Source organism: Chiloscyllium plagiosum, unplaced genomic scaffold (genome assembly GCF_037043375.1).
Source record: "Chiloscyllium plagiosum isolate Xiang-an unplaced genomic scaffold, Cpla_swu_hap1 HiC_scaffold_12, whole genome shotgun sequence".
Classification (NCBI taxonomy): Eukaryota; Metazoa; Chordata; class Chondrichthyes; order Orectolobiformes; family Hemiscylliidae; genus Chiloscyllium; species Chiloscyllium plagiosum.
In genome coordinates, this window is record NW_028270150.1 from 33642870 (window position 1) to 33669265 (window position 26396).

The following is a 26396-nucleotide window of genomic DNA, read 5'->3' on the forward strand; positions in this document are numbered from 1 at the left end:
TAAATTAAAATAAGTTGGGAATTTGGAAGTGAAAGCAACAGTGATCTCAGGGCCTCACTTGTAAATTGTGTAGTACGTTCAGCAAATATTGTTGGAGAAAGTGCTGTAATGTTTGGCAAACATGGAATTTTTCAGGGTCCTGGATCGTAGTGTAGGAAGAAAGCAAACATGTATGTATTATATTTCTTGTATCTACACAGAAAGGTGTCAGAGAAATAGGTTGTTTTGTGATGGATTGTACAGAGATAATGGTTCTGGCCAATCCCAACCCTCTAAAGCCTGGCCCAAGGTGCAACTAGAACAGAATACACTCTTGCCTGGATGAGTGCAGCTCCAACAATACAAGAAGCTTAATAAAATCCAGAACAAAGTAGGTCACTAGCTCGGATCTCCATCTATCATCTACAACTTCACTCCCTTTGTCACCGGTACAGTGGGAGCAGTGCATATGGTCCACAAGATGCACTTCAAGTCACCAACATCTCCTTCCAAACCTGTGATGTCCACTATTCAAAAAGACAAGGCCACCACATACTACCTGCAAGTTCATCTCTAAGACACACACCATCCTGACTTAGAACTATATCACCTGGATGTAGGTTTGCTCGCTGAGCTGGAAGGTTCATTTTCAGACATTTCGTCACCATATTAGGTAACATCTTCAGTGAGCCTCTGGACGAAGCACTGCTGATGATTCCTGCTTTCTATTTATATATTTGGGTTGTGATGTCACTTCCTGTGGTGATCATTTCCTGTTCTTTTTCTCAGGTGGTTGTAAATGGGGTCCAAGTCTAACAACAAACACATTGAGTTCCGGTTGGAATGCCATGCTTCTAGGAATTCCCGTGCGTGTCTCTTCTGTGTTCCAGCCACAAAACATGACCCTCTCCCACTAGTATTCTTACATACAGATGAGGAAGGACACCACTTCGACTGGGACAACACATCCATCCTAGGACAAGCCAAACAGAGAGAGACACACGAGAATTCCTAGAAGCATGGCATTCTAAACAGAACTCGATCAACAAAAGTCTTGGACCCCATTTACCACTCCCTGAGAAAAAGAACAGGAAATGACATCACCAACCCAAAGAAACCCAAACATATAAATAGAAAGCAGGAATCATCAGCAGTGCTTCGTCTGGAGGCTCATTGTGAAGATGTTACCTAGAATGGTGAGGAAACGTCTGAAAATGAACCTTTCAACTCAGCGAGCAAACTTACATCCAGAATCTCAACCTGAGCTACTTCTCAAAACTATATCACCATTCATTGAATTGTCAGTAAGACACTGCGTGTGTCCATGTCAGACCCCAGTGATAGAACAAGGTGACTCAACATCACCTTGAAGGCAAGTAGGAATGGATAACAAAATGATGGCCCAACCCATGACACCGAATTCTTGTGAATGAATAATTTTTAAAAAACACTAGTATTTCCACCTTCAGTTTCATAGATCCCAAACTCTGGGATTCGCTCTTAAATCTCTCAATTTTATTTTCCTGTTAAGACATTCCTTTAACTCTCTTTTGACCAAGCTTTTGGTCACCTGAGATAATACTTCCTTTTGTTGCTCAGTGTCATATTTTATATTATAATGTTGATGTGAGATGCTCTGAAATGTTTCATATATTAAAGTTGTGATATGAATAATTAGCAGTAGTTATCCAATTAAACTTTATTATTTGGTTTGTTTAAGGTAAATCACTTTGCTATGACCAAGCAAGAATTCTCAATTCTAATTCTAAACACACCCCAGGTAAGATAGCATCTGTGGGAAAAGAATGAGTTAAGATTTCAAGTCATGCATGACCTTTCTTCACATTTTGGACAGCTACCCAGAACATTACCTTTGGTCCTGTCTCCACTTTCCAAATACTTCCTAAATATTTTCAGTGTTTGTGCTCATGGTTTTAGTATATCTATGTTTGTATGTTGGACCTTAAAATTCCCAATAATGTCTTCCCCTCCCCAAATAAGGTTATAGGTAAGACCATAAAATACAGGAGCAGAATGAGGCCATTTGGCCCATCAAGTTACTCCTTAATTCCATCATGGTTGATATGTTTCTCAAACTCATTCTCCTGCTTTCTCCCTGTAACCATTGATCCCCTTATTAATCAAGAACCTACCTATCTCTGTCTTAAATACTCTTGACCTCCACAGGCTTCTGCATCAATGAGTTCCACAGATTAACCACCTTGTGACTGAACAAATTTCTCATATTAATTCATCACTTCAAAGGGTCATCTTTGGGTCCTAGTCTGCCCTACGTTTGGGGACATCTTTTCCACATCCATTCTATCCAGGCCTCTCAGTATTTTAAGTTTAAATCAGGCTTCCCCCAACCCCCTCACAATTCCTTATGAATTCCAAGAGCAGATCCAGCATTTTCTGCTCCTTATATGACAAGCCCTTTAACCCTGGGATTCTTCTTACTAACTTCCTCCAATGCCAGCTCATCCGTCCTTAGATACATCGTGCACAACTTCTCAAAATATTCCAAATGCAGTCTGACCAGCAGTTCATCTTTACTCTTGTACTCCAGCCTTGGAAGCATTACAGAAATAAAAATAAGTAACATTAACATTGTGAATGGCAAATAGAGTTTAAAAAGACAGATCTAAAATGTGTGTGTCTCAGGCATTATTAAAGAGATCCTTGTATCAGTTTAAACATTACTTACTCAGGATGTCGCTGATACACACTTTGTGTATTCAGAAGATATAAACATAAGATAGCCATCATTACTTTGAATCTTTTTAGCAGTTCATTGCTTGTTAGAGGCATGACCCAGTGCTTTACAGATTGAGGTGCTAGATAACAGGCACTAAAGAGTAGGATTTTCTGTCATCCTGAAACTGAGCATAGTGTTCAACATTATCAGCCAAACCCTGCTGAGGCATGTCCCACATGCATTTCCTGTTCCTTCAAGGGCTGCTGACAGGCTCCAGTGTCAATATACGGACTGTGCAGGTGACAAAAATGGACTAGTATCAGTATAGCCACTGTTGTTACATTTACCAATGTGCATGTGTGGTCAGGGCAAGGTTGGAACAGTTAGAAAGAAGCAAAAGGAAAAAAAAAATCAGGTGAAGAATAAGATTTTATTAACGACTGCACCAGAAATGGAGGATAATGCAGTGACAGTTCACAATCACAATGTAAAAATTTTGTGGGCCCTTAAACTTCTCAAACTCCTTGTTGTAAATCCAGTCTTGAAAGGACATTCAAGTATCTGTCTGGTTTCATACAACATTGATAATCTCATGGTCACCATTGTAGCTTTTTTTTAAAAAAAAAAAATTTTTGATTTAACTAACTGCATTTAAATTCCCTGGCCGTCGTTGGTGGAATGTGAATTTGGATCATTCATCCAGGCCTTACTAGTCCAATAACATAAGCACTTTGCCATTGTACCCCCTGGTGGTAGAAATGGTGTTGTGAAAGTCATGGATTAGTTTATCGAGCTGCCCATGTGCTTTTCTGCAAATGTTTTGTCGTCTCGCTAGGTGTTGGTGGTATTTCCTGCCTAGTGTGCATATGTCTAGTGTGGGGTGCTGGAAAAGCACAGCAGGTCAGACAGCATCAGAAGAGCAGGAGAGTCGATGTTTCAGGCAAAAGCACAATCTGACGAAGGGCTTTTGCCCGAAACATCGACTGTCATGCTCCTCGGATGCTGCCTGACCTGCTGTGCTTTTCCAGCACCACAGACTCAACTCCAATTGCCAGCATCTGCAATCCTCACTTTCACCTGGTGTTTTTTGTTAGTTCTTACAATTCTGTATCTGAGTGGTTTATATACAGGGTCCAGTTCAACATGTAAATTAATTGAGTTCCGTTTATAGTGCCAGGCATAAAGAAACTCTCTGGCATTCTCTGTTTTGCCTGTGCTATGATGGTTATATAGTCCCAGTTGAATTTGTGTCCTTCATTGTCTGTGTTTAATGAGAGTGTGCTGGTCGTATCGGGCAGTGGCAAGCTGATGTTCGTGCACTCATATGGTCAGTTTTCTTTCCGTTTGCCCTGTGTAGTGTTTTTCACTGTGTATACCGGAAGAACACCTATACCAACCAGATACTGAACTATAACAGCAACTACCTAGACGCACAAACGGAGCTGCATGAGGACATTATTTAAATGGGCAAGGACACACTGCAGCAACCAGGAACTCCAGAAGACAGAACAGGAACACTAATTCAAAGGATTTAAATGAAACAGGTGTCCTAAGAGCACTGTCCTCTGGAACCTATGAGACAAACCCAAAGATGAAAACACTACACAACCACACAATAACGACCATACCATACATCAAAGACATATCAAAAATAACTACTTGACTATTCAGACCCCTGGGAATTTTACTAGCCCACAAACCAGTAAACACATTCCACCCCAGCTCCTCACAAAGTTTAAAGACCTAACACCTACATCCAACAGGACAAACGTTACCTACAAGATACCCTGCAAAGACTGTGAAAAACACTACACAGGACAAACAAGTAGAAAACTGACCATATGAGTGCACGAACATCAGCTTGCCACTGCCAGACACGATCAGCACATGCTCGGACAAAGTAGGACACAAATTAAACTGCAATGATTGAATTATAGGCAAAACAGACATACCAGAGAATTCCTTTAAGCCTGGCACTCCAACTGGAACTCAATCAATAGATACATTGAACTGGACCCCATATACAAACCATTCAGATACAGAAGCAGAAGAAACAACAGAGATACCTCTGAACACCTTATTAGAATTGTACGATGATATCACCTAGCGAGGTGATGCAACATTTGCAGAAAAACACACCAGCTCAGCGAATGAATCCTTGACTTCATTCCACAACCCAAGCTACAAATCTTCTCAAGAATGATGTTAATTTAGTAAATGTAGATAGAATCATAGAGATGTACAGCATGGAAATAGATCCTTCAGTTCAAATCGTATTAATGAAGTATCCATGTAGCAAGGTCGAAACAGAAGAATGAGAATTGGGACAAACTTATGACAAAGGTCCTGTCTAGCACATTGGAGAGAAATCCTCAGTCGATGACAAGAGAAAACTCTTAAGAAATTCCGATGAGAGATTATAACCAAAATAAAGAGGAAAAAAGAATTTGACTTGTTTAAAGCTTGTTTAAAGTGAAATATTCAGCAGTTCCTATTTTCTTTTTTTGTGTGTGTGTGGGGGGGGGGGGGGGGGGGGGGGGGGGAAAGAGAGAGAGAGAGAGAGGAGGGGAGCATAGGCAGAATAAAGCTAACTTAATTAACACTCCTACACATACAGTCATAGCCAGCACAGACTTCAATTAAGGCTGAGCAGCTCTCACCACCAGATCCTGGTCAGAATAAGTTACACTTACTCTCAAACTTACTTTTAGTTCTCAGCAAGTCTTGGCACAAGTTGCTGTCTAGGTTACTGAGTGCTTCACAGGAGGTCTTGAATTGTTCGCAGTTTATTTTGTAGCATCCTGTGTGGACAGTGTCTAAATTGTCATTAATGAAGTTTTGGCCATTAGATTTGTCAAATCCATGGCTAATGCATTCTGCAGAGATGTTATAAAACATAGTAGGGGACTGTGAAGGGTCGGGTTCAGATCCTGGACTGACGTACGCAGTGGAAATTGGTAATCACTCCTGCTTTCTTTTGACATCACAAGCAGCAGGTCCTAAAATTAAAGTCTTATCCATTGGTGTCATTTAGTAAGTTTGGTTCTTTTAGACCTCCATGGAAATCATAAAATGGAACATTTCAAAAGTAAACGTGTTCCCTTTTGAGGGGCACACGATTATGAGCAATATTTAGGAAATGATCAGTCACAATAATTTTGAGGTTTTAAAAGATCATTTCATCGGATGCAAGCATCACTGGTTCGGCCATCATTTGTTGCTCATCTCTAATTATCTCAGAGTTGGTGGTAAAGAGCTTCTTTGAACTGCACAACATCAGTAGGTAACCTGTAGTGTTGTTGGGGAGCTCTGGGGTTTTGATCTGGTGACTGTAGAGGAAAGGCAAAGTATTCTAACTTGGAGTTTTGCATGATTGGAGGGGAATTTGCATCTAAGGACTTTTCTTTAGATGGAGGAGTTTGTGTCTTTGTAAGTTATTGCCACAGCAGCCTGCTGAGTTCTTGCAGTAAATCAAATGTATACACATTACAGATAAGATACATAGGTTATGGAGAGGTAAATGTTTAAATTAGCAAATAGGGTGCTAAACAAGCAAATTATTTTGTTCTAGATTATATTGAGCTTCTTGAATGTTGCTGGACAAATGGAGAACATACTATTTCATTCCTGACTGACGCCTCATAGATGGTTGTTAGACTTTAAAAAGTCAATCAAGTTACTCACCACAATACCCGAATGCTGACCTAATCTTGGAGCCATTCAATTTATATTGATAGACAACAGTAAACCCAAGATGTTCATGTGGGGAAATTCAATGATTGCAATGGTGTTTGGATCAGGGAATATCGTTGGAGATATTCATTATGTACTATTTGTGTGCCTCAATCACTTGCCACTTATAAGCCCAACCCACAATATTATCCCAGCTCTTGTTGCACATGCGTTTTGAAGTGATCCACACCCAAGTTGGAAATAATACTAAACCAATAATTCAGTGACTATCCCCACTTCTGACCTTATAATAGAGGAAGGTCATTAATGAAGGTGTTGAACCTAGGACTCTATGCTGGGGAATTCTTGCCAGTGTGCTGGAACTAAAATTATTGTATTTAACAAGCATTAGCCCTTGGGCTTGAATGACTTCATGACCAGATGCACCCTTTATTCCCAATGCCTTAAATTTTGCCATGTCTGCTTGATGCTTATAGTCTGTCTTTCAATGTAACACTGCCTTTTATCAGTGTTTAATGATAGACAAGAGAATCAAGTTATTGGGGGGAGGTAGGAACTGTGGAATTAAAACCATAAACAGTTCAGTCATCGTCTTAGTGAATGGCACAATATGATCAAAGGGCCAAATGGCCTATTCTGGCAGCCAAGTCCAATGCTGCTGCACCAAACGCTGCCTTTCTGTTAGGGGTGGTCACGCACCTGACCTCTTCCTTCCATATTTGAACCAAGACTGTATTGGTGTCAGGAGTCCTAGTGGAAGACAAACTAAGGGTCAATGAGTGGATGACTGCTATGTTAGTGTCACTTGAAAGCGCTATCAATGATACATTCCATCATTCAGGCAATGATCAAGTCCAGTGACAGGGAGATCATTAGTAGGATTTAATTTGCTCCTTTTCTTTGTGGTGTATGCTAATGTAGCAGCTGTAATGAAACAACCTATTGGAGAACAAGCCCTAGCACAACAGCCAGGATGCTAATGGGGTTCATATAACTTTTCCTGTATTCAATGCTACCTTCGTGAACCCTGACCATAAAATTTCTTTCCTATTAGTATCAAGTTTCGAAGTAGACAAATAAAATTCCAGGTGAAAATATTTCTAATATATAGAAATATTAGCACTGCGCTGGAGTAACCAGCAGCATTAGTGTATTCTGGCTCATTTGATTTGATTTGATTTATTGTTATCACATGTACCAAAGTACAGTGAAAAGTTCTGTTTTGCAAACACAACATACAAGTACATACATAACAAAGGGTTACTCATGTATGCTATATTTTAGTGCATAAATCCTAATAATCTTTTATGAAAATAAATTCTTGAATTCCTTTTGCTTCCAAAATAATTGGTTTTGTATCTTTTTGTAATAGACCATTTGGAAAAGAACCTTTTCAGTCACATTCAAAATTATGAAAAGAATTGCATGTTCTATTCCGATAACATTTTATGGGCAAGTTTCACCACAGATTTACCTTCCCTTGTAGCAATTTTCTAAATGTTCATGATTGGAACACCCTTGGCCCCAATTCTAATCACCTTATTTTGCAGGACTGAAATGTCACTTTGATCAAAATGAAGGACATGATTATTGAATTTATGCCATCAGTTTCCCCAGTGTCTTGATCTTACTTGCTATGCAACATGGGAATAAAAGTAAAAATCTTAATTTCAGCCTGGTTTCACAAGAATTGTTCATTTAGACAATGAGGGGAGAAGTATAAAAGCAGGTCATCAATCCCAGTTGCTTTGCTCAGTAAATAATTATTTTTCAGAAGGAGAGTGGGAAAGAGAGCACTTTTATATTAAGCCAGCTGCTAACCCACTATTGATCACAGACCACAATGCAATGTACTTACCCACTCACTGTGCAGTTGGATTTTGGGAAATGTAATACATACAAATGGAGACAACAGTGATTTTTAATCAGTAAATTCAGGCAATGTACAAAAACCTAAATTTTTTGAATCATGTTTTCAGAACTGCATCAAAATTAAACTCTAGACCATATTCATCAAAATGACTGCTGTTCCTTTATGGCTCAGCTTGAGCTTTATATTAACAAGCATAAAGGTAGAATAATGTACAATGTTCAACAAGAAGCACAAAATGTAGAACTTGCCAAACCAAATTTTAAATAGTTCCATTACAAATAATCAATAGTGAAAAGTGCAAAAGTTAACATTTCAAAGTGTATTTAATCTTCCATGGAATTTTCTTCCAATCTCAGTTTAAAAATACAAGAAAAAATTGATACCACATAAGGCTTTCCTCCCTTAGTTATCAGTGCCTTTTTCAATAAGGAAAAGAAATAAATAGTTCTTTAAAAGGAGCTTTTTTGAATTATCGCAAAACTAAGAGGAAAATTAATGCTGTGATGGAAAATCCCAGAAAAATGACCTGAGAATGACAATTGCACTTTAAAGTGCTTTAAATGAAGAACTGAACTGCTGCTTGTTTAATGCACAGGTGGGCAATTTACAATCGTTAATTGTTTGCATTCTTCCAAGCAGCATTGCATGTACAAGGTATCTGCATATTACTCGTAAATTTTAGTAGACATGTTGTTCATAGTTTTTACTTCCTCTTAAGGACTAGGTTTGTAGGAAACCTTAGAGTTAATAAATCAGATTGCAAAAATTAAAAATATTTTTCAATGTACATTTTCCTACTTAAAACAGTAGTTTTATATTATTTTGTTACAGGACACAACAGTAACTGTCAACAGATACATCATATCCTTAAATAGTGTAATGCACTACTTAGGAATTTGTAATTTGTTTCATTGTGCCTTTATCCACCGGTCATTTACTATCTTACCTAAGATATAGCTACTTTATTCAGGACTGGCAATTAATTCAACAGGAACATTTTCTAGGTTGTTTTAATGCACAGATGTTAAAACTGGACAACACTGAAAACTTATGCAATGTGATAACAGGAAAAGGCCCAAATATAAAATTAGATGCATGGATATCTAATCCAATTATTTAATTCTGTCAAGATTTATGACAGATTGAAATGGCATCTGCTGCCTTACTACAAGTTATTACAAGCTTTCACCTGGGCTCAACCATGCTTCCAATTTCATTCATTCATCTGACTTGATATTTCCTATTAAGGTTTCATTCCTACATTGCAAAGTCCAGCTATTAAATTGGTACTCCTATCTAAAAATCAGTAATCAGAAATTAGTTCCCTCATTCTTCCAACCTTGATCCTTTTGTCTTACATGCGTAAAGATCTCTTTAAAAACAAGGCAAAAATGCTGCTAAAAAGCAGAGCTCAACAGGCCAAATTGACCTTTATCCATACCTGATTTTTTTTAATGCAAGTGATCAATTTAGTGTTGTTAGAAAAATACTTTATCAAATTGCAAGCAATATTGATGACGCAAAAACCTAGTACTGATGGGTTCTACCACTCTAAAATGTTCAAATGTAAAAAACCTGGTCTTCAAAAATTATTGGATTGCATGTAGTTTGTCAGACCATTAGGCCTGTTCAAGATGAATGGAAAACAAACTATAAATGACTGATGTAAGCTTCATAACAAGAAGCTATTAGAAAATAAAATTGTGCTGTACTGAAATTTATTACGTACAATTGTATGTTCATGTACCAGAGAATAAATTAAGAGGTGTGCTCTCAGTTTAACTTGTCATGGTGATCATCTTTCTAATTTTACATTGCTTCAATACTTGTGGTCACATATTTTGTCCAGAACTAAGCCTACGGGAGTGATAATTCCTCTACACTCACACAAAGCAGCAACTATGTGCATGTAATACTATTCATTAACAGACTAACCAACAAACAGTGACCTTGGTCCTGACTTTGAACTTTGCTGAGGCAAAGAACTTTCCTCAACAAGTAGAATGCTAACATTTATATTTCTTGCTCTTCTTGCTTGTGATTTATGGTTTATTTATACAACTTTAAAACTGAAAAAGCAAACTCCTTAAAATTATCTCACCTAACTTTCTGAAAAGGTTGACTTTCTTCAACAATTACCAGATCAAGGAATATTTAGCCAGCTGCTTGCATTGTTGCCTCATTTTCCAATCACAAATACGAGTTCCAAGACTAACCACCACACAGCAATACCATAGATGCAACAGTAGGCGATGAATTGTTATCATGGATACTTCATTATTATTTGCAGAGCAAACATCATTGATCAGAATTTAAAGCAAAATTATTAAATTTCTAATGGACAATTTAAAAGAAAATCAGCACTCTTTTGCAGTTAGTAATCTCCCTGCATTCAACATAAGGCATTTGAGCTGAGGGCCTGTTTGGCCAAGTAAGTTCTCAGTGTAAATTGAAGAAACTTGGTTTTTGCATATCACCTTCAGATGTATCATTATTGCTTTTCCCCCTCTCCCATTTCTTGTAATGCATGGATAGGAACACATTTAGCATTTGAGTTTTGTGGCAGTAAACTCATTTTTCTTGACTTCTGTAGCATTTTCAGAGATGTAAAGTGAAGGCCATCCATCACTGCTTTCCATTCAGATCAAGGCAATTTTAAATTTCACAGGTGACTACTGTCGGATTGTTACTCTTTCATTTTCATATTGGAAACAAACACCAATTAGGAGCAGAATGCTTGCATTTTCCTCTATAAATCAGTCCAATTTCACATAGGATTTTTTTTTTGAGTTAAGATGAACAAAATGTTCAGATTTGAAAAGCTCTGTCAAGAGCTATTTTAGTGCATTAGGACTAAACTTTCACACACTGCTTGAGGTAAACAAACATTCTGAACAAAAAACACTACATCATTAATGCAGCAGTCTTTTAAGTAGCTAAGCATTTTGCATGTTATACCAAAGTGCATGCTATTCTGAATGCCTTATAAAAGTAGAAAAACTGGGAGTCAGAGTCCAGTGTTTAACAATAACAGCCTTAATAATTGTAATATGTACAGTCAATATCCTCATTGTATCACAACAGAAGATAAATGCACCCAGAAAGAAAAAAAATCTTTATTATGCTAGTCAACTTTGAACTTCTTGTTCACCTCTCATTTCTTCAGCACACATTAAAGAGCAAAAACTCTTCAACATTGTGCTTGTTTTGGAAGACAATTGGGCATATACATCAGGAATTCCTCAAACTGTTACAATGAATAGATTTATACTCTTCACTGTGCTTAACTAACTTGGGTTTACCACACCTATCCTTAACAGCATTTACAATGGCTGACATGTTCCAGAAAAGATAATCGTTTGCTTGGGATGCAGGGTATTATTAATATGCAAATTGGCCAGCATGTTTCAAAAGAGAAACACCATTAAGTTATGAACCTCCAGAACATTCTGGTCAACTTTTGTCATTCTACCATTTGCCTCACGTTCAACTACATCTCCCCTTAACTTGCTGGTTTTGCACAACAATTGCCAGATTAAAACCTCTATTTCATTCGTGCTCATAATTAACAACCCAATGATTAATTCAACTTCACTCAAAATTTCTGCTCTCAATTTAAACCATTGAGCTTCAATCCTGCATGCAGTAGCTTCTTAGAGATTTAGACAAATTTTAAATTTAAATTATTTATTTTGCCCTCTTAATCCAATCTTTATTTCCTCACGTATCACTTTCTTCACCTGATTAGAGTCAATTCACATAAACATTTTCTACATTGCCACTTCACTTACTGATACATAAACTTTACTGAGTTAGATATACTCTCGTTCTGCTTTTGACTAAGTCCCTCACTGGTGCCCTGTTAAGAGTTCATATTTCCAGCAAGATACTACACAAATTATATTCAAACTGAAGGGGGCTGAAAAAAGTCGAACAGTGCAGGCTGTGAGATGCCATACTCCAACAAGATTTAGCCCACACATGTTTTCTGGTTCTCTCCTATTGTGCTGTTAGACTACTGCCCTTTTTGTAGTGCACTAAATTTCCAATTTGATGTGGCAGGACAAATGTTCATGCATTTATGTAGGTCTGCACTTCATATCCATTTCTACAATGTATCACAGATTTATCCACACTTTTCATGACTCTTCAGTGTAGGAGCACTTCGTGAATAAGTGCTACTGCTTTTAAATTTGGTGTCCATCTCAAACACATATGCTTGATATTTTGTCTTCTTTAACCTTTTCACTGTGCTGAACTTATAGACCTTACATGGCACTTGGATTAAGTTGAGATGAACTCTGTACAGTAAAATTGATATCCTAGTTTGACTTATCAATTGATATGTCAGAATGTCCATTCTTTTGCAAGGAACTCGTAGTAACCTGGAAGGCAGAAATGAACTATAATCATTCATTCATACTCATTTTACTTAAATTGAATCATAAAGATGGACATATACAGTATAATCTATAATTCAAATTAAGAGCCCATAGACTGGATAACTTGATTTTCCAATTAGAAGTCTAATTTTGCTAAGATAATGGTTCAACAAATGCAGAATGAATATCCCAAGTAATTAAAGTGAAAATCAATGACAGACACTAAACTAACATGGGAGATAGCTCTATGAACCAAAGCAAGTCTCATTTGTACATCAGATCCAGTTTCGAAAGAGATCTCAAAATATTTGTCCAGAGAAAGGCATTCATTTTGTTTCCTACAGTCAATTTGATTACATTTGTCAACTGCTCAGGGATGGGCAGGACTGGCAGCTTAATTTTCCAGGATACAAATGCTACAGGAAGGAGAAAAACGGAGGCGAGAGAGGAGGGGGAGTGGCATTTTTGATAAGGGATAGCATTACAGCTGTACTGAGGGAGGATATTCCCAGAAATACATCTAGGGAAATTATTTGGATGGAACTGAGAAATAAAAAAGGGATGATCACCTTATTCTGATTGCATTATAGACTCCCTAATAGTCAGAGGGAAATTGAGAAACAAATTTGTAAGGAGATTTCAGTTATCTGTAAGAATAATAGGGTGGTTATGGTGGGAGATTTTAATTTTCCAAACATAGACTGGGACTGCCATAGTGTTAAGGGTTTAGATGGAGAGGAATTTGTCAAGTGCGTACAAGACAATTTTCTGATTCAGTATGTGGATGTACCTACTAGAGAAGGTGCAAACCTTGACCCACTCTTGGGAAATAAGGCAGGGCAGGTGACTGAGGTGTCAGTGGGGAAGCACTTTGGGGCCAGCGACCATAATTCTACGAGATTAAAAATAGTGATGGAAAAGGATAGACCAGATCTAAGAGTTGTAGTTCTAAATTGGAGAAAAGGCAATTTTGATGGTATTAGGCAAGATCTTTCAAAAGCTGATTGGGGGCAAATGTTTGCAGGCAAAGGGACGGCTGGAAAATGGGAAGCCTTCAGAAATGAGATATCGAGAATCCACATTCTATATCTTCAATGTCCTTTTCCACAATAAAACTGATGCAAAATATTCGTTTAGTATCTCCCCCATTTTCTGCAGCTCCACACAAAGGCCGCCTTGCTGACTCTTGAGGGGCCTTATTCTCTCCCTACTTACCCTATTTCCTTAATGTATTTGTAAAATCCCTTTGGATTCTCCTTAATTCAATTTGCCAAAGCTATCTCATGTCCCCTTTTTGCCCTCCTGATTTCCCTCTTAAGTATACTCATACTCTAAGGATTCACTCTATCTATCCCTTCTATACCTGACATATACTTACTTCTTTTTCTTAACCAAACCCTCAATTTCTTTAATCATCCAGCATTTCCTATACCTACTAGTGGAGAGCAAAGAAAGTTACCTCAAATTACAACAGGATCTTGACCAGATGGGCCAATGGGCTGAGAAGTGGCAGATGGAGTTTAATTCAGATAAATGCGAGGTGCTGCATTTTGGGCAAGCAAATCTTAGCAGGACGTATACACTTTATGGTAAGGTCCTAGGGAATGTTGCTGAACAAAGAGACCTTGGAGTGCAGGTTCATAGCTCCTTGAAAGTGGAGTCGCAGGTAGATAGGATAGTAAAGGTAACATTTGGTATGCTTTCCTTTATCGGTCAGAGTATTGAGTTCGGGAGATGGGAGGTCATGTTGCGGCTTTACAGGACATTGGTTAGGCCACTGCTGGAATATTACATGCAATTCTGGTCTCCTTCCTATCGGAAAGATGTTGTGAAACTTGAAAGGGTTCAGAAAAGATTTACAAGGATGTTGCCAGGATTGGAGGATTTGAGCTATAGGGAGAGGCTGAACAGGCTGGGGCTGTTTTCTTTGGAGCATCGGAGGCTGAGGGGTGACCTTACAGAGGTTTACAAAATTATGAGGGGCATGGATAGGATAAATAGGCAAAGTCTTTTCCCTGGAGTGGGGGAGTCCAGAACTAGACGGCATAGGTTTAGGATGAGAGGGGAAAGATATAAAAGAGACCTAAGGAGCAACGTTTTCACGCAGAGTGGTACATGCATGAAATGAGCTGCCAGAGGAAATGGTGGAGGCTGGTACAATTGCAACATTTTAAGGGCTTTTGGATAGGTATATGAATAGGAAGGGTTTGGAGGGATATGGGCCGGGTGCTGGCAGGTGGGACTAGATTGGGTTGGGATATCTGGTCGGCATGGACGGGTTGGACCAAAGGGTCTGTTTCCGTGATGTACATCTCTATGACTCTATAGTTTATAGCAAGAATTACATTATCAAATTATTAAACTTTAGGCTAGCCAATGCAATTATGGGCTACCAGGGTTGGTACAAAATATTATGCAGCTTTTCTGCACTTACATGTAAAAATCTATGTGCAGTATGATTAAAAGTCACTTGACATCAGTGTAATTGATTTTTGGAAGTATGATACCATGCTCAATGACATTTATTGTGTCAAAAAAAAAACTTCCTGATTCAGATTTGTACTATACTTAATCAGACTTCTACTTACCAACAAAAAATCCCATCTGACTGACTCAGCAGAACTAAGTATGACGAATGGCTTCTGCTGGACTTATATCTGTGTAACGAAAGGACGAACAGGAGACGCAAGACACACTGGGAGTAAGCAGTCTGCTTGCTATTACTCCCACTGTTAGTGCTTTAAGCCAGTTTTATGTTTCAATATAGGAAAATATCTGCAGGAAACTTCACAACTTCCCATCATCAAGAAACATCACATCACTTTTAGCTCTGTAACCTACCTTTTCTTTTTATATATAATCTCTTTTAAACCCTTTACAAGAGTTGCTTCAAATTAGACATTTCATAAAATACATAAATTTCCCATCAGGTCAGTCATTCAGAGCCCCCTTTGAAACAAAATTATGGATATACTCAATAACCAAGTTAATTATTCATACTTTGAGAACTTCAACCATTCCACTTACCTTAATCACTATCCGATTCCATAACAAAGAGCGGTCTACAATTGTCCCCGGTGCTGTGCCCGTCTAACGCTTCAACGCTGTTGAAGATCATGAAGCACTTTCGACATATGTGTCGTTCATTTTTCACATTAACTGCATTTGTATGTGAATGGGGGGGCTGATTTGAATCTGTGGCTAACTTCCTTCGTTTTGGCATACTGATATATCGTTCATCTAGGTAGCTTGGAGGCTGTGGTCTGTAGTACTTTTGTAATCTGCCATAGCCCTTATGTTCGTCCCTACCACTATTACTCTTCTGCTCTTGGCTAGAGGATGCATGCAAAACTGGAGGAACATTACTCTGTTGTGACAGATCGCTGGCATTCTGTGACACTTCAATTACAGCACCTTTTGAAACACTGTTATTCAACACTGCTGGTGTAGACTCCGAGCTTGAAGCATCTGTTGTAAGACGAGTCTGATCTAAATCAGCAACACCATCACTTGACATATCACCTGAGTAAAATGGATTTGTAGGGTTTGACTCACTCGAAATGTCTTTCAAGTTACTATGCCCATTTACTATTTGTTTATTATTAATACAACAGCTTTCACTGCCTGATTCAACAGGCAAGGTCTTCTCATCTGATTCAACTGAAATATGCAGAGTATCAGTTAATTTACCATCTCCATTTTGATTTCCACTTTGCTTGCTAACCATATTGTGAAGGTAAGTCTTTGGTTCCGATAACTCTTTTCGTGACTTCCACAATGGAACGAGCAATTCCATAGGATTCTGTTCACCTTTCAAACATTTGTCTTCACTTGCCTTTTCCTGGTGGCTCTGGACTTTGCTTGTCTGAAAGTTTCTTTGATCACATTCAGTGAGTCGGATAGGTTTGCCACTTAAGTAATGTTGTGCCTCATGCTCATAAAGCATATCAAGTTCATCAAACAATTTATCACAGTCACGAAAGCTGCACTGTGCCCGAAAAGCTTCGTGACCCTTGGTATGAGTTGCAAGTTCTGAAGCAGATTTAAATGTCTGGCCACAGCCACACTGTAAACAGAAATACAATTTTGGATACTGATGCCTTTTAAGGTGGTCAATCAAATGCTGGGAATGTGTGAATTTTCTTTGGCAATAACGGCACTTGCCCTTATACCACTTCATTAGGTAATCTTGCACATTTTCATCAGAGGAGTGACATTTCCGTGCATGCTTAGTCAGAAATTGAATCTTACTGAAGATCTTTGAACAACCATGGCCTGGACAAGAGAGGAAACTTTCACGTTCACTCTCATTTTCCAACTCTTCTTTTGAAGCAGAACTATCTTCTGTCTGTTCTTGTCGGCACAGAGCTCCATTATTTTTGTGAGAGGTCAAATTTTGTTTAGTAAGAACACAGTTCTTCACGTTCTTTTCAGTTTGAACAGCTGCTGTATCCGAATCAAATATTTCCTTTGTCACTTGATCAACCACATCATCATCCGGTTGAGGAGCAACATCTTTATTAGGATCTTCCTGAATTTTCAAACATTCATTCAGTGGTCCATGTAGATCAGTCGAACACTGTGGCTCATCTGGAGCATCAGCAATACTAATTTTATTATCCTCGTCCTCTGTTAACTTTCTGAGTTTAGTCTGCTTATCTACACTAGCAGTTTCTGAAGTAGCTGACCTGTTTTCACTACCAAGAACTCCATTTATGAGCATACAGGTTTCCTTCAAACCATCATTAACACTGGAAGATTCGTGAGTATTTGTCCGAGCAGCAAGTTTTTGCTTTTGAAGCTTTCGCACATGAGTCTTTAAATGTTTAAGCATTTGTCCCCTCAATCTGAATTTTCTTGCACAAATTAGGCAAGAGAAGGCACCTTTTTGCGGATGAACCTGTGCATGGCGTACAATGTGCCCACCAAGAAATTCCTTTTTACATAACACACAGCGATGCATTGAAGCAAGGTGGCCATCTGCTCTGGATGCACCTGGGATTAACTGTGGCATTTTAGTAGGTTTTTCCTTAGTCTTGATTTTTGAATTTCCATTATGAGACATGGTATTTCCATTCTTTGAAACTAGTTTACATCCATGAGTTAAGGCTACTTTGTCACGCATTAAAGCGAGACAGTTTTTCTTCAAAATCCGCCAGTCCCAAAATTCTGGATCAAAAGGCCAGGTGGTTTTTAAAACAAGCAGCAGCTCACAGCGAAGGAAACTTGGAACCAAACTAGTATCTTCTGTGTACAGCTGATCTGGCTGACTGTACAGACTTTCAACAGCATGGAAAGATTCCAATGTGCACTCAGAGAAAAAGACTGTAATGGTGCAAGCTCTACAGAAATCCAAATCATTTGGCAGCAGATAGGAGAGTGTTTTACACACCAAAGTTTTAGTATTTGGTTCATCTTGGTAATCAATCCGTAGAGCACGTGCACAAAGCTCCACACAGAACTGCAAGCCTTCAGCTCCAACCTATGTTTAAATAATGCATATGCAAAATTATTTGATTTTGCATTTAAAACCAAAGAACAAAAATGCACTGTCACAAAATACATTGCGGCTTTAGAGAGAAGTGTCAGCAATAGCAAGGTGATTCATAATTTGCACCTCTGTACAATAAACAGAATAAGTCCAGTGCTATATAGATTACAGTAAATAAAGATTTTGGAGAAGCTGCACCAAAAATATGTAGAACTGAAATCTTCCTTTACTGCACCCAGTAATGTAGCTTTTTAAAAGTTCATACAGAAGATGTCACTAACCAGGCCAGCACTTAGTGCCCATCTTTAAAATATCCAGTTGGCAATTAAGACTCAACCTGGGTTAAGTCCCATGTAGGCAAAACCAGATAAGGATGGCCACATTCCTTCCCTAAAGGACATTAGTGAAACTGATGGGTTTTCATTACAATCGACAATGGTTGTATGGTTATTATAGAATTAGCCGGTTTTTAAAAAAATTCCAGATTTTTTTTGTTGACGTCAAATTTCACCTTCTGTCAAAGTGGGATTCAAACCCATGTCCTCAGAACATTAAAATGGAGTTCTAGACTATTCGTCCAGTAACATTACCCCTGTGCTGTTGCCTCCCTACTTCTTAATATATAGTCACCAGGAAGATATACATTTGTACAAACAAATAAGATTCTCTAAAATATTTCTTTTAAATCAAAAGTTCAAATATGCAGAATCTTTATAATAAAGGAAAATGGTGGAACCAGAGAAGTGTGGAGCTTGCAACTGCTCCTGAGTTGCAGACTTGTCTTATGGGTTTATTGTCATGATAGAGAGGAGAAGAAAATTTTCAGTTGTAGATTTTTTTTAGATTTTTTAGTCCAAAATTAAGAAAAAGGAAAATGCTCAAGTGCATTCCGCCCGCCTCCACATGTTTGTCAAGTGTCGATCTGGAGAGGGAGTTTTTTTTTCTCTGTTTAAAACTTTTATAGTTTAAAAGAAATATGCAAAAAAAAATGAAGGAAGAGAGATTGTTTTACACACGATTGCTTGGGAGAGGCTTGTCTACATGTTTGCTCGACAGCTCTGGAGTGTTTTTGTGTTTGTCCAGAGATTTGAAAGCTGACTGATAGAGGACTAGAGGAGAAGGCTTTTTTCTGGTTTCAGATAAGTTCTTGGGGGGGGGCAAAACTAGGGAGCATATTTTTAAGGTGAGAGGAGAAAGATTCAAAAAGAACATGATGGGAAATGTTTTTGAACATTATGGTTTGTATTTGGAATGAACTGCCAGAGAAAGTGGTGAATGCACGTACATTTATAATGTTTTAAACACATTTGCATATGTACATGAACAGGAAAGGTTTGGAGGTATATGAGCCAAGTGCAGGAAAGTGGGACTAGTTTAGTTTGGGATTGGCGGGGACTAGTTGGACTGAAGGATCTGTTTCCATGCTCTACGACTCTACAACTTTAAAACTAGCTGGTCATCCAATGAAAAACACCAAAAGTCTGAAGCATGAATGATCAAATTTTCCATAGAAGGCAATAAATTATGATTGAGTAAAACATTTGTAGAGTACTGGCCTGCAATTAAATAGTAATTAAGGTTAAAAGGAGCTGAAGTTTCAATATTTCAGCACATAAAATGATAAATTATCACTGCTATGCACAAAATCAACTATGATGATGAGAAGGCAATGGCAAAGCCTTATTGCAAGACTATTAATCCAGAAGCTCAGCTAATGTTCTGAGATCCAGGTTTGAATCCCACTATGGCAGATGGCAGAATGTGATTTATAGAAATTGTCTGGAACTAAGAATCTACTGATGACCTTAAAACAATTGCCGATTGCTGGAAAAACCCACCTGGCTCACAGAAGGAAATCCTTACCTGGCCTGGCCTACATTTGACACTAGAGCCACAGCAATGTGATCCACTCTCAACTGCTCTCTGAAATGGCATAGCAAGTCACTCAATTTTATCAATCTCAACAAAGAAAAACAAGAAACTACAAATCACCTGGCAGTGACCTAGGCACCAGTAAAGACAATAGCAGAAACAGCTCCTCCTCACCATCACATTCTCAAGGACAACTAAGGATAGACAATAAAGGCTGGTAAGCTAGATGCCTACATCCCACAAGAGAATATTAAAAAAAACTTTGATACCTCTCTAATTAATAAACCAAACTAAGATTTATAAACCACTATATGATAGATTTGTAGGAGTAAACAGATAATTTCTCCCATCTGTTTCACCAATGAGATCACCGTTGATGTTCATCTTAAATCCATAATACCCTTGATTAAGCAAAGCTCATTAACCTGATTTACAATTAACAATTGAAGCAACACCTGGCAGTCGCGGAAGCAGTTCTAAACTTTTAACATCATTTGCACTTCCTAATTATGTGTTACAGGCTGAAATCTAACTTCTTAAATTATTCGCCTAATCCCAGATTCCCTAATCAAATGAAAATCATTCACTTCCAACTGTCCTTAATGTCTTGAAAGCTTTGATAAATAACACAATGCTAAACCCCTGGGAACAATCTTAGTTGAGTGCTCTTATAGCACAATGGTAGTTTCCCCTCCTTCAGACCAAGAGGCCCAGGTTCAAGTCCCACATGCTCTAGGCGTGCATCACACTAAACAGGTTAATTAAAAATATCTACAGAGTTGCGTAACATTTCCTGTTAATTTAACCCCTGCACTGTAGTTACCAGTCTGCCAAGGCTAATATATTCTTCCTCAGCTGTGGTTAGTCTAGGGTTTTTTTATAACTACTGCTCAATCTCTACATCCTTTTCATTATAGTCCTCTCAATAGAAAGCCCGATAATTTGCTTTTCTTACTATTTTCTATAATTGCCCACAGTATTTTAATGATCAATGCACAGCAGTAAGTTGCTTACCTCATTCTGAATGACCCTAATAAAGAGGAAGATATGATTCACATTTCTGGATGTTAATAAAAGATGACGACATTTCTCTAGAAAGTGTTGCTTGGATGAATCAAGTTTCAGCTGCAGTTTGCTCCACACCAGTATCAATTCCCTGTATAAAATTAAAAGCTTACAGTAACAGGCTAAAATTGAAGTTATCCTTACAACCACTGGAGGATAGTTCGAGGCTACTGCCCAATTAACTAATGTGCCATGTACTGGTTTCTAGTTTGGCTCACCCAAGTAGGTTTTGCACTAAACAGTTTAGAAAGTTCTCCTCTCCAATCCATTGTCCAACCCATCCAAAACAAAAACAATGACTCCAGCCCAATTCAATGTAATCTGGCAAGAAAGCAGATTAAATCTTATAACACTTTTTTTCAAAATTCATTACTCTTAGCCCTTCAGCTAGCATCACAAACATTTCAAGTGAATGTTGCTAACATTTTTCAAAGTAATGCAACTTGGAAACACTAAACTACAAGCCTTTACAAATTGTTCCAATCATGACAGCGTATCAATGGAATAACTAAGTATATTTTGAGCAGTCAAGGTGAGGAAAAAAGGCGAATTAAAATTCAGGGCATTGAAGGAAATTAGATCCATTAAGTGTCTTCACTTTGTCAATAAAGTGCCACAATTTTTGGTAACAACCTTTGCATAAGAATGATAAACACAAACTTGTGGAATTAATTACTCCCATATTTTTTAAAGTTAAGGAAAAATGTATGAGAAGTAGGTCATTTGGCCCAGAATCACAAATCATTACAGTGTAGGAAACAACCTTCATTCCATCAGATCTGCTACATGAGTATTATGACTTGCGCCATTCTCTAGCCTTATCCTGTACCCTTGCACATTATTTCCATTTAAATATTCATCTGATGTCCTCCTGAATACCTCAATGAAATCTGCTTTCACTACACTTTCAAGCAGTGCATTCCAGACCCAAACTACTTGTGTGAAAAAGCTTTTCTTGCATCAGATTTGTTACATTCGAATCATTTTAAAGTTGCCCTCTTAGCCTTCTCTCCAAGGAGAACAGTTCCAATCTCCGTAAAGTAGCCTCATAGTTAGTTGAGGTTTCTCACCCCTGGAATATTTTACTAAATCTCTTCTGTACTCTCTCCACTACATGTGTATCTTCACAATGTGTGTAATCTAGAACTATACACATTACTCCAGCTGAGACTGAACATGTGTTCAAAGTTTGGGTGAAGATTTGTAGCTCGGGTGCTCATTGTTGTGGTTCTGTTCGCCGAGCTGGAAATTTTTGTTGCAAACGTTTCGTCCCCTGTCTAGGTGACATCCTCAGTGCTTGGGAGCCTCCTGTGAAGCGCTTCTGTGGTGTTTCCTCTGGCATTGTGAAGCTGAAACTGACAACCGGAAGCGGCAGGGTCAGGCCACTATAAATGCCAGAGGAAACACCACAGAAGCACTTCACAGGAGGCTCCCAAGCACTGAGGATGTCACCTAGACAGGGGACGAAACATTTGCAACAAAAATTTCCAGCTCGGCGAACAGAACCACAACATTGAACATGTGTTTTGTACGAGTTCAGCAGCGTCTTCGGCATGGTCTTGTACTCCAATAAAGCCCACCATACTGTATACTTTATTAACTGTTCTCCCTATATGTCCATTTGACTTCAATGATCTACACACATGCACTTACAGGTCCCTCTACTCATGTACGCCCTATTCTGTATTGTCTACCAATGTTTTTCATACCAAAATGCATCACCTAACATCTGCTTGTTAAGCTGCTATCAACCTGCCTCTCCATCAACCTATGTTTATATCATTTTCAAGGTCTACACTATCCTCACAGGGTGAAATTATTCCAATTTTTCTACCATCGGCAAACTGTGCCCTGCACACAAAAACCTGGTTCGTTTATGCATAAGGGGAAAGAAAGGATCCCAATTCAGACATCTGTAGCACTCTACTACAAGACTGCCTCCAATCTGAAAAATATTTATTGACGTCTCTTCATTTCCTATTTCTCAGCTATTTCCATATCGATATTGCGTCTGCCCTTTTTATTGCATTTGTCTCAAGTTTGTGGTGTGACATTGTATCAAACCCCTTTCTGGAAGTCATGTATACTACATGAACAGTATTATCCTCATTAAACTTTCCTGCTACTCTTGAAAAGAAAACTCCACCAAATTAGTTAGCCACCATTTTCCCTTTACGAAAAGCCAGCATGGATTTCTAATCATAACTACCTTTTCACATGTGATTAATATATAAAAAAAGTTCTAGAAGCTTCTTCATCACTGACATCAAACTGATCAGTCAGTATTTGCAGGGCTCATCCTACAACTGTTCTTGAACAAAGGAGGAATGAGTGTAAATCTCTAACTTTCTCAACATTTCCCCTACACTGGTTTAGGGAAGTCGAATTTTATTTCGGTGCCCCTGCAAATTCTACTTACTCTTCCCTCAACAACCTTTGATGTATCTCACTCAGTTCTGGTCAACTTCAAGTATTGACAGCCTCAACAACACCCCCTCCTCAACTTGTGATAAGTTTCTTCCTCTGTCACAGTGACTTGGGTAGAATCCACCTTCTTGGCAAAGCCAATTACCTCTTCAGTTTACACCTCAGTCATACCTCTTGCTCCCACGTGCAAATCATTTTCTTCCTATTACCACACGCTCACTGTTGATGTACCTTAATATTTTTGTGATACTGATTTATGTTGACCACCAGTCTCTTCACAGTCCCCCTTTGCATCTCCAATTTGCTTTCACACCTTCCTCTAAACCTTCTGTCTTCCTCTTGGTACTCAATTGTGTTTTCTCTTAAGTCTGCCACAAGCACACTTTTCTATATTTGAGTTTCTCGAGGCCTCTGGGTTGGTTAGTCATCTGTCTTTTGAGGACTAGACCCAAACTATCTCTTTGAAAGTAGTTCATTGTTCAGCCATGGCTTCTCCTGCCAACCTTTTGTTCCAGGCGAAAGTGAAGACTGCAGATGCTGGAGATTGGAGTCGAGAGTGTGATGCTGGAAAAGCACAGGAGGTCAGGCAGCATCCGAGGAGTGTCGATGTTTCAGGCAAAAGCACTTACTGCTCCTCCAATGCTGCCTGATCTACTTCTCCAGGACCACACTGTCAACTCCAACCTTTTGTTCCAGTCTATCTGACCCAGCTCTGATCCTACCCCAAAGTATTCTGTCCCCTAGTTAATTATTCTTAGTCTATAATGCTTATTTTCCTTTTCTATCAATCCAAACCTTAGGATACAATGATTGCTGCCTAAATATCCTCATACTGAAACCTGGAAATGGAGTGGACTAAGAACCAGGTAACCTTTTCTTGTTGAAAGTGAGGACTGCAGATGCTGGAGATCAGAGTCGAAGAATGTGGTGCTGAAAAAACACAGCAGGTCAGGGAGCATCCAAGGAGCAGGAGAGAAGATGTTTCAGGCAAAAACCCTTCATGAGGAATCAGGAACCTTTTCCCCTCTCCATCTTTAGTTTGAAAATGCTGTCCCAGTCTACCTTCTGCTGTTAAAGTACAATATTTAACACAGAAAACCAGAGGAGCAAGTCATTCAAGCTTTACAACTTAGTTGTTTCTCACTTTATTAAATGGATCACTGTGTCCTCAGTCAATGCAAGGGGCTGAATCGCAGGTAACAGCCCATCGCATTCTCTGCTCACTTTGAACTGAAGGTTTGTGAAATTACATCATCTATCTCAACAGCCTTGGATGCACACATACCCACGGTCACTGCCACAATAAGTTAGATCAGCCTTCTTACAAGTGATCCCATGGAAAGAGACTGGCCCAAACGGGAGTCCCCAGCCATGCACTCAGACCCTGTGTGGACCAACTGGCAGGAGTATTCAGACATTTTTAACCTCTCCTTGCGACAATCTGAAGTCCCCACTTGCTTCAAGACTACCCTCATCACCCGTGTACCAGTGAGGCAACATATCATTCTGGAGCCTCGCTTGCAGCCACAGAAATACCTTCACAACTGATTTGGAGATAACTACTACATTCCCACACTTGTTATTTCTCCGCTGTGCAGACCGAAACATGGTGCAACAAATTTGGCTATTGTTGCTTTCCCCTGAGGAGCAATACCCCTCAACATTAAACTTACAAAAAATTCACTTGTTTGCTTTAAATGGACAATCCTCTTTTTTTTTCAGAAAAGCAATGAACTTAGTTCTAGATTATTCCAAAAGAACCACCAAACCTTCTACGTCCACTTTGTCAAGACCACTCAGGATGTATTTTGATCTTACTCTTCCCAACTCAAGCTTATCAAAGCCTAGCCTGTCTTATTTTTCTGCAGATTACAACACACCCATCCTGGCATTACTACAACAAATCTTCTCTGAAGTTCTTCCTATGGATTTACATCCTAACTTAAATAACAAGACCAAATAAACAGTACTCCACATGTGGTCACACAGTGCCCAATATAACTAGAGAATTCCCTCCTCATATTCAATTCCACTAGCAATAAACAAAAATATTCTATTAGCTTTTCTAATTAATTGCTCTACGTGCATATTAGCTTTTTGTGAATCATGTATCCAGGATACCATTACCCATATTTAGAAAATATGCAAGCTCTGGTTTTTCTTATTGCAATGGACAATTTCACATTTTGTTTCATTTGCCAGATCCTGAACCATTTATTTAACCTATCACTTTATAGCCTTCTTAGATTGAAAATTGTGTCATCAGCAGCTTTAAACACCGTGGCTTCAAAGGCATTTACGTAAATTGTAAGAAGTTAAAGTCACAGCACCAATTCCTGTTGCATGTCACTCATTACATCTTACTAACCAGAAATAGTGCCATTTACACCTATTAGTTCTGGATAACGAGGTAATCATCTATCAATTACAATATATTGCCCTACATCATAAGCCTTTATTTTCCACAGTAAACATAGATTTGAAGCTTATCAAATTTCTTTAGCAAATTGGCAGAAAGTGAGGACTACAGATCAGAGTTGAAATGCAAAGTAGGTCAGGCAGCATCTGAGGAGCAGGAAAGTCGATGTTTTGGGCCCAAAGTGTTGAATCTCCCGCTCCTCGGATGCTGCCTGACCTGCTATGCTTTTCCAGCACCACATTTTGGCTTCTTCAGTAAATTGAAGTACAGCATATCTACTGGTCATCCTTTATTCACAGCACAAGTTAATTGAAACTCCAATATATTTCAAAATTTACTGACTGAATTACTGGTGCAGGAATTTTTTGCCTTTTTGTTATAAAAGATCAATACTTATAAACCATTAAAGTAAGACTACAGAATAAAAGGGCCAAATCTATAAAACTTCTCAACATAAAATATATTTTGCCACTAAAGAAAATCACCTCAGCGCTTTA

General features: G+C 38.5%; 1 protein-coding gene across 1 annotated transcript in view; it reads right to left on the reverse strand.

Annotated features, from left to right (window-relative positions):
- Positions 1-8277: 8277 nt before the first annotated feature.
- The window catches only part of LOC122555318 (zinc finger protein 654-like), a 56553-nt gene continuing 38434 nt past the window's right edge, over positions 8278-26396 (reverse strand). The window contains exons 7-9 of the mRNA XM_043701188.2: positions 21003-21144; positions 15653-18107; positions 8278-12628 (exon numbers count right to left, since the gene is read on the reverse strand). Of these exons, the coding sequence (XP_043557123.2) occupies positions 15654-18107; positions 21003-21144 (2596 nt within the window). The 3' untranslated portion in view covers positions 8278-12628; position 15653. The remainder of the gene's footprint in view (positions 12629-15652; positions 18108-21002; positions 21145-26396) is intronic.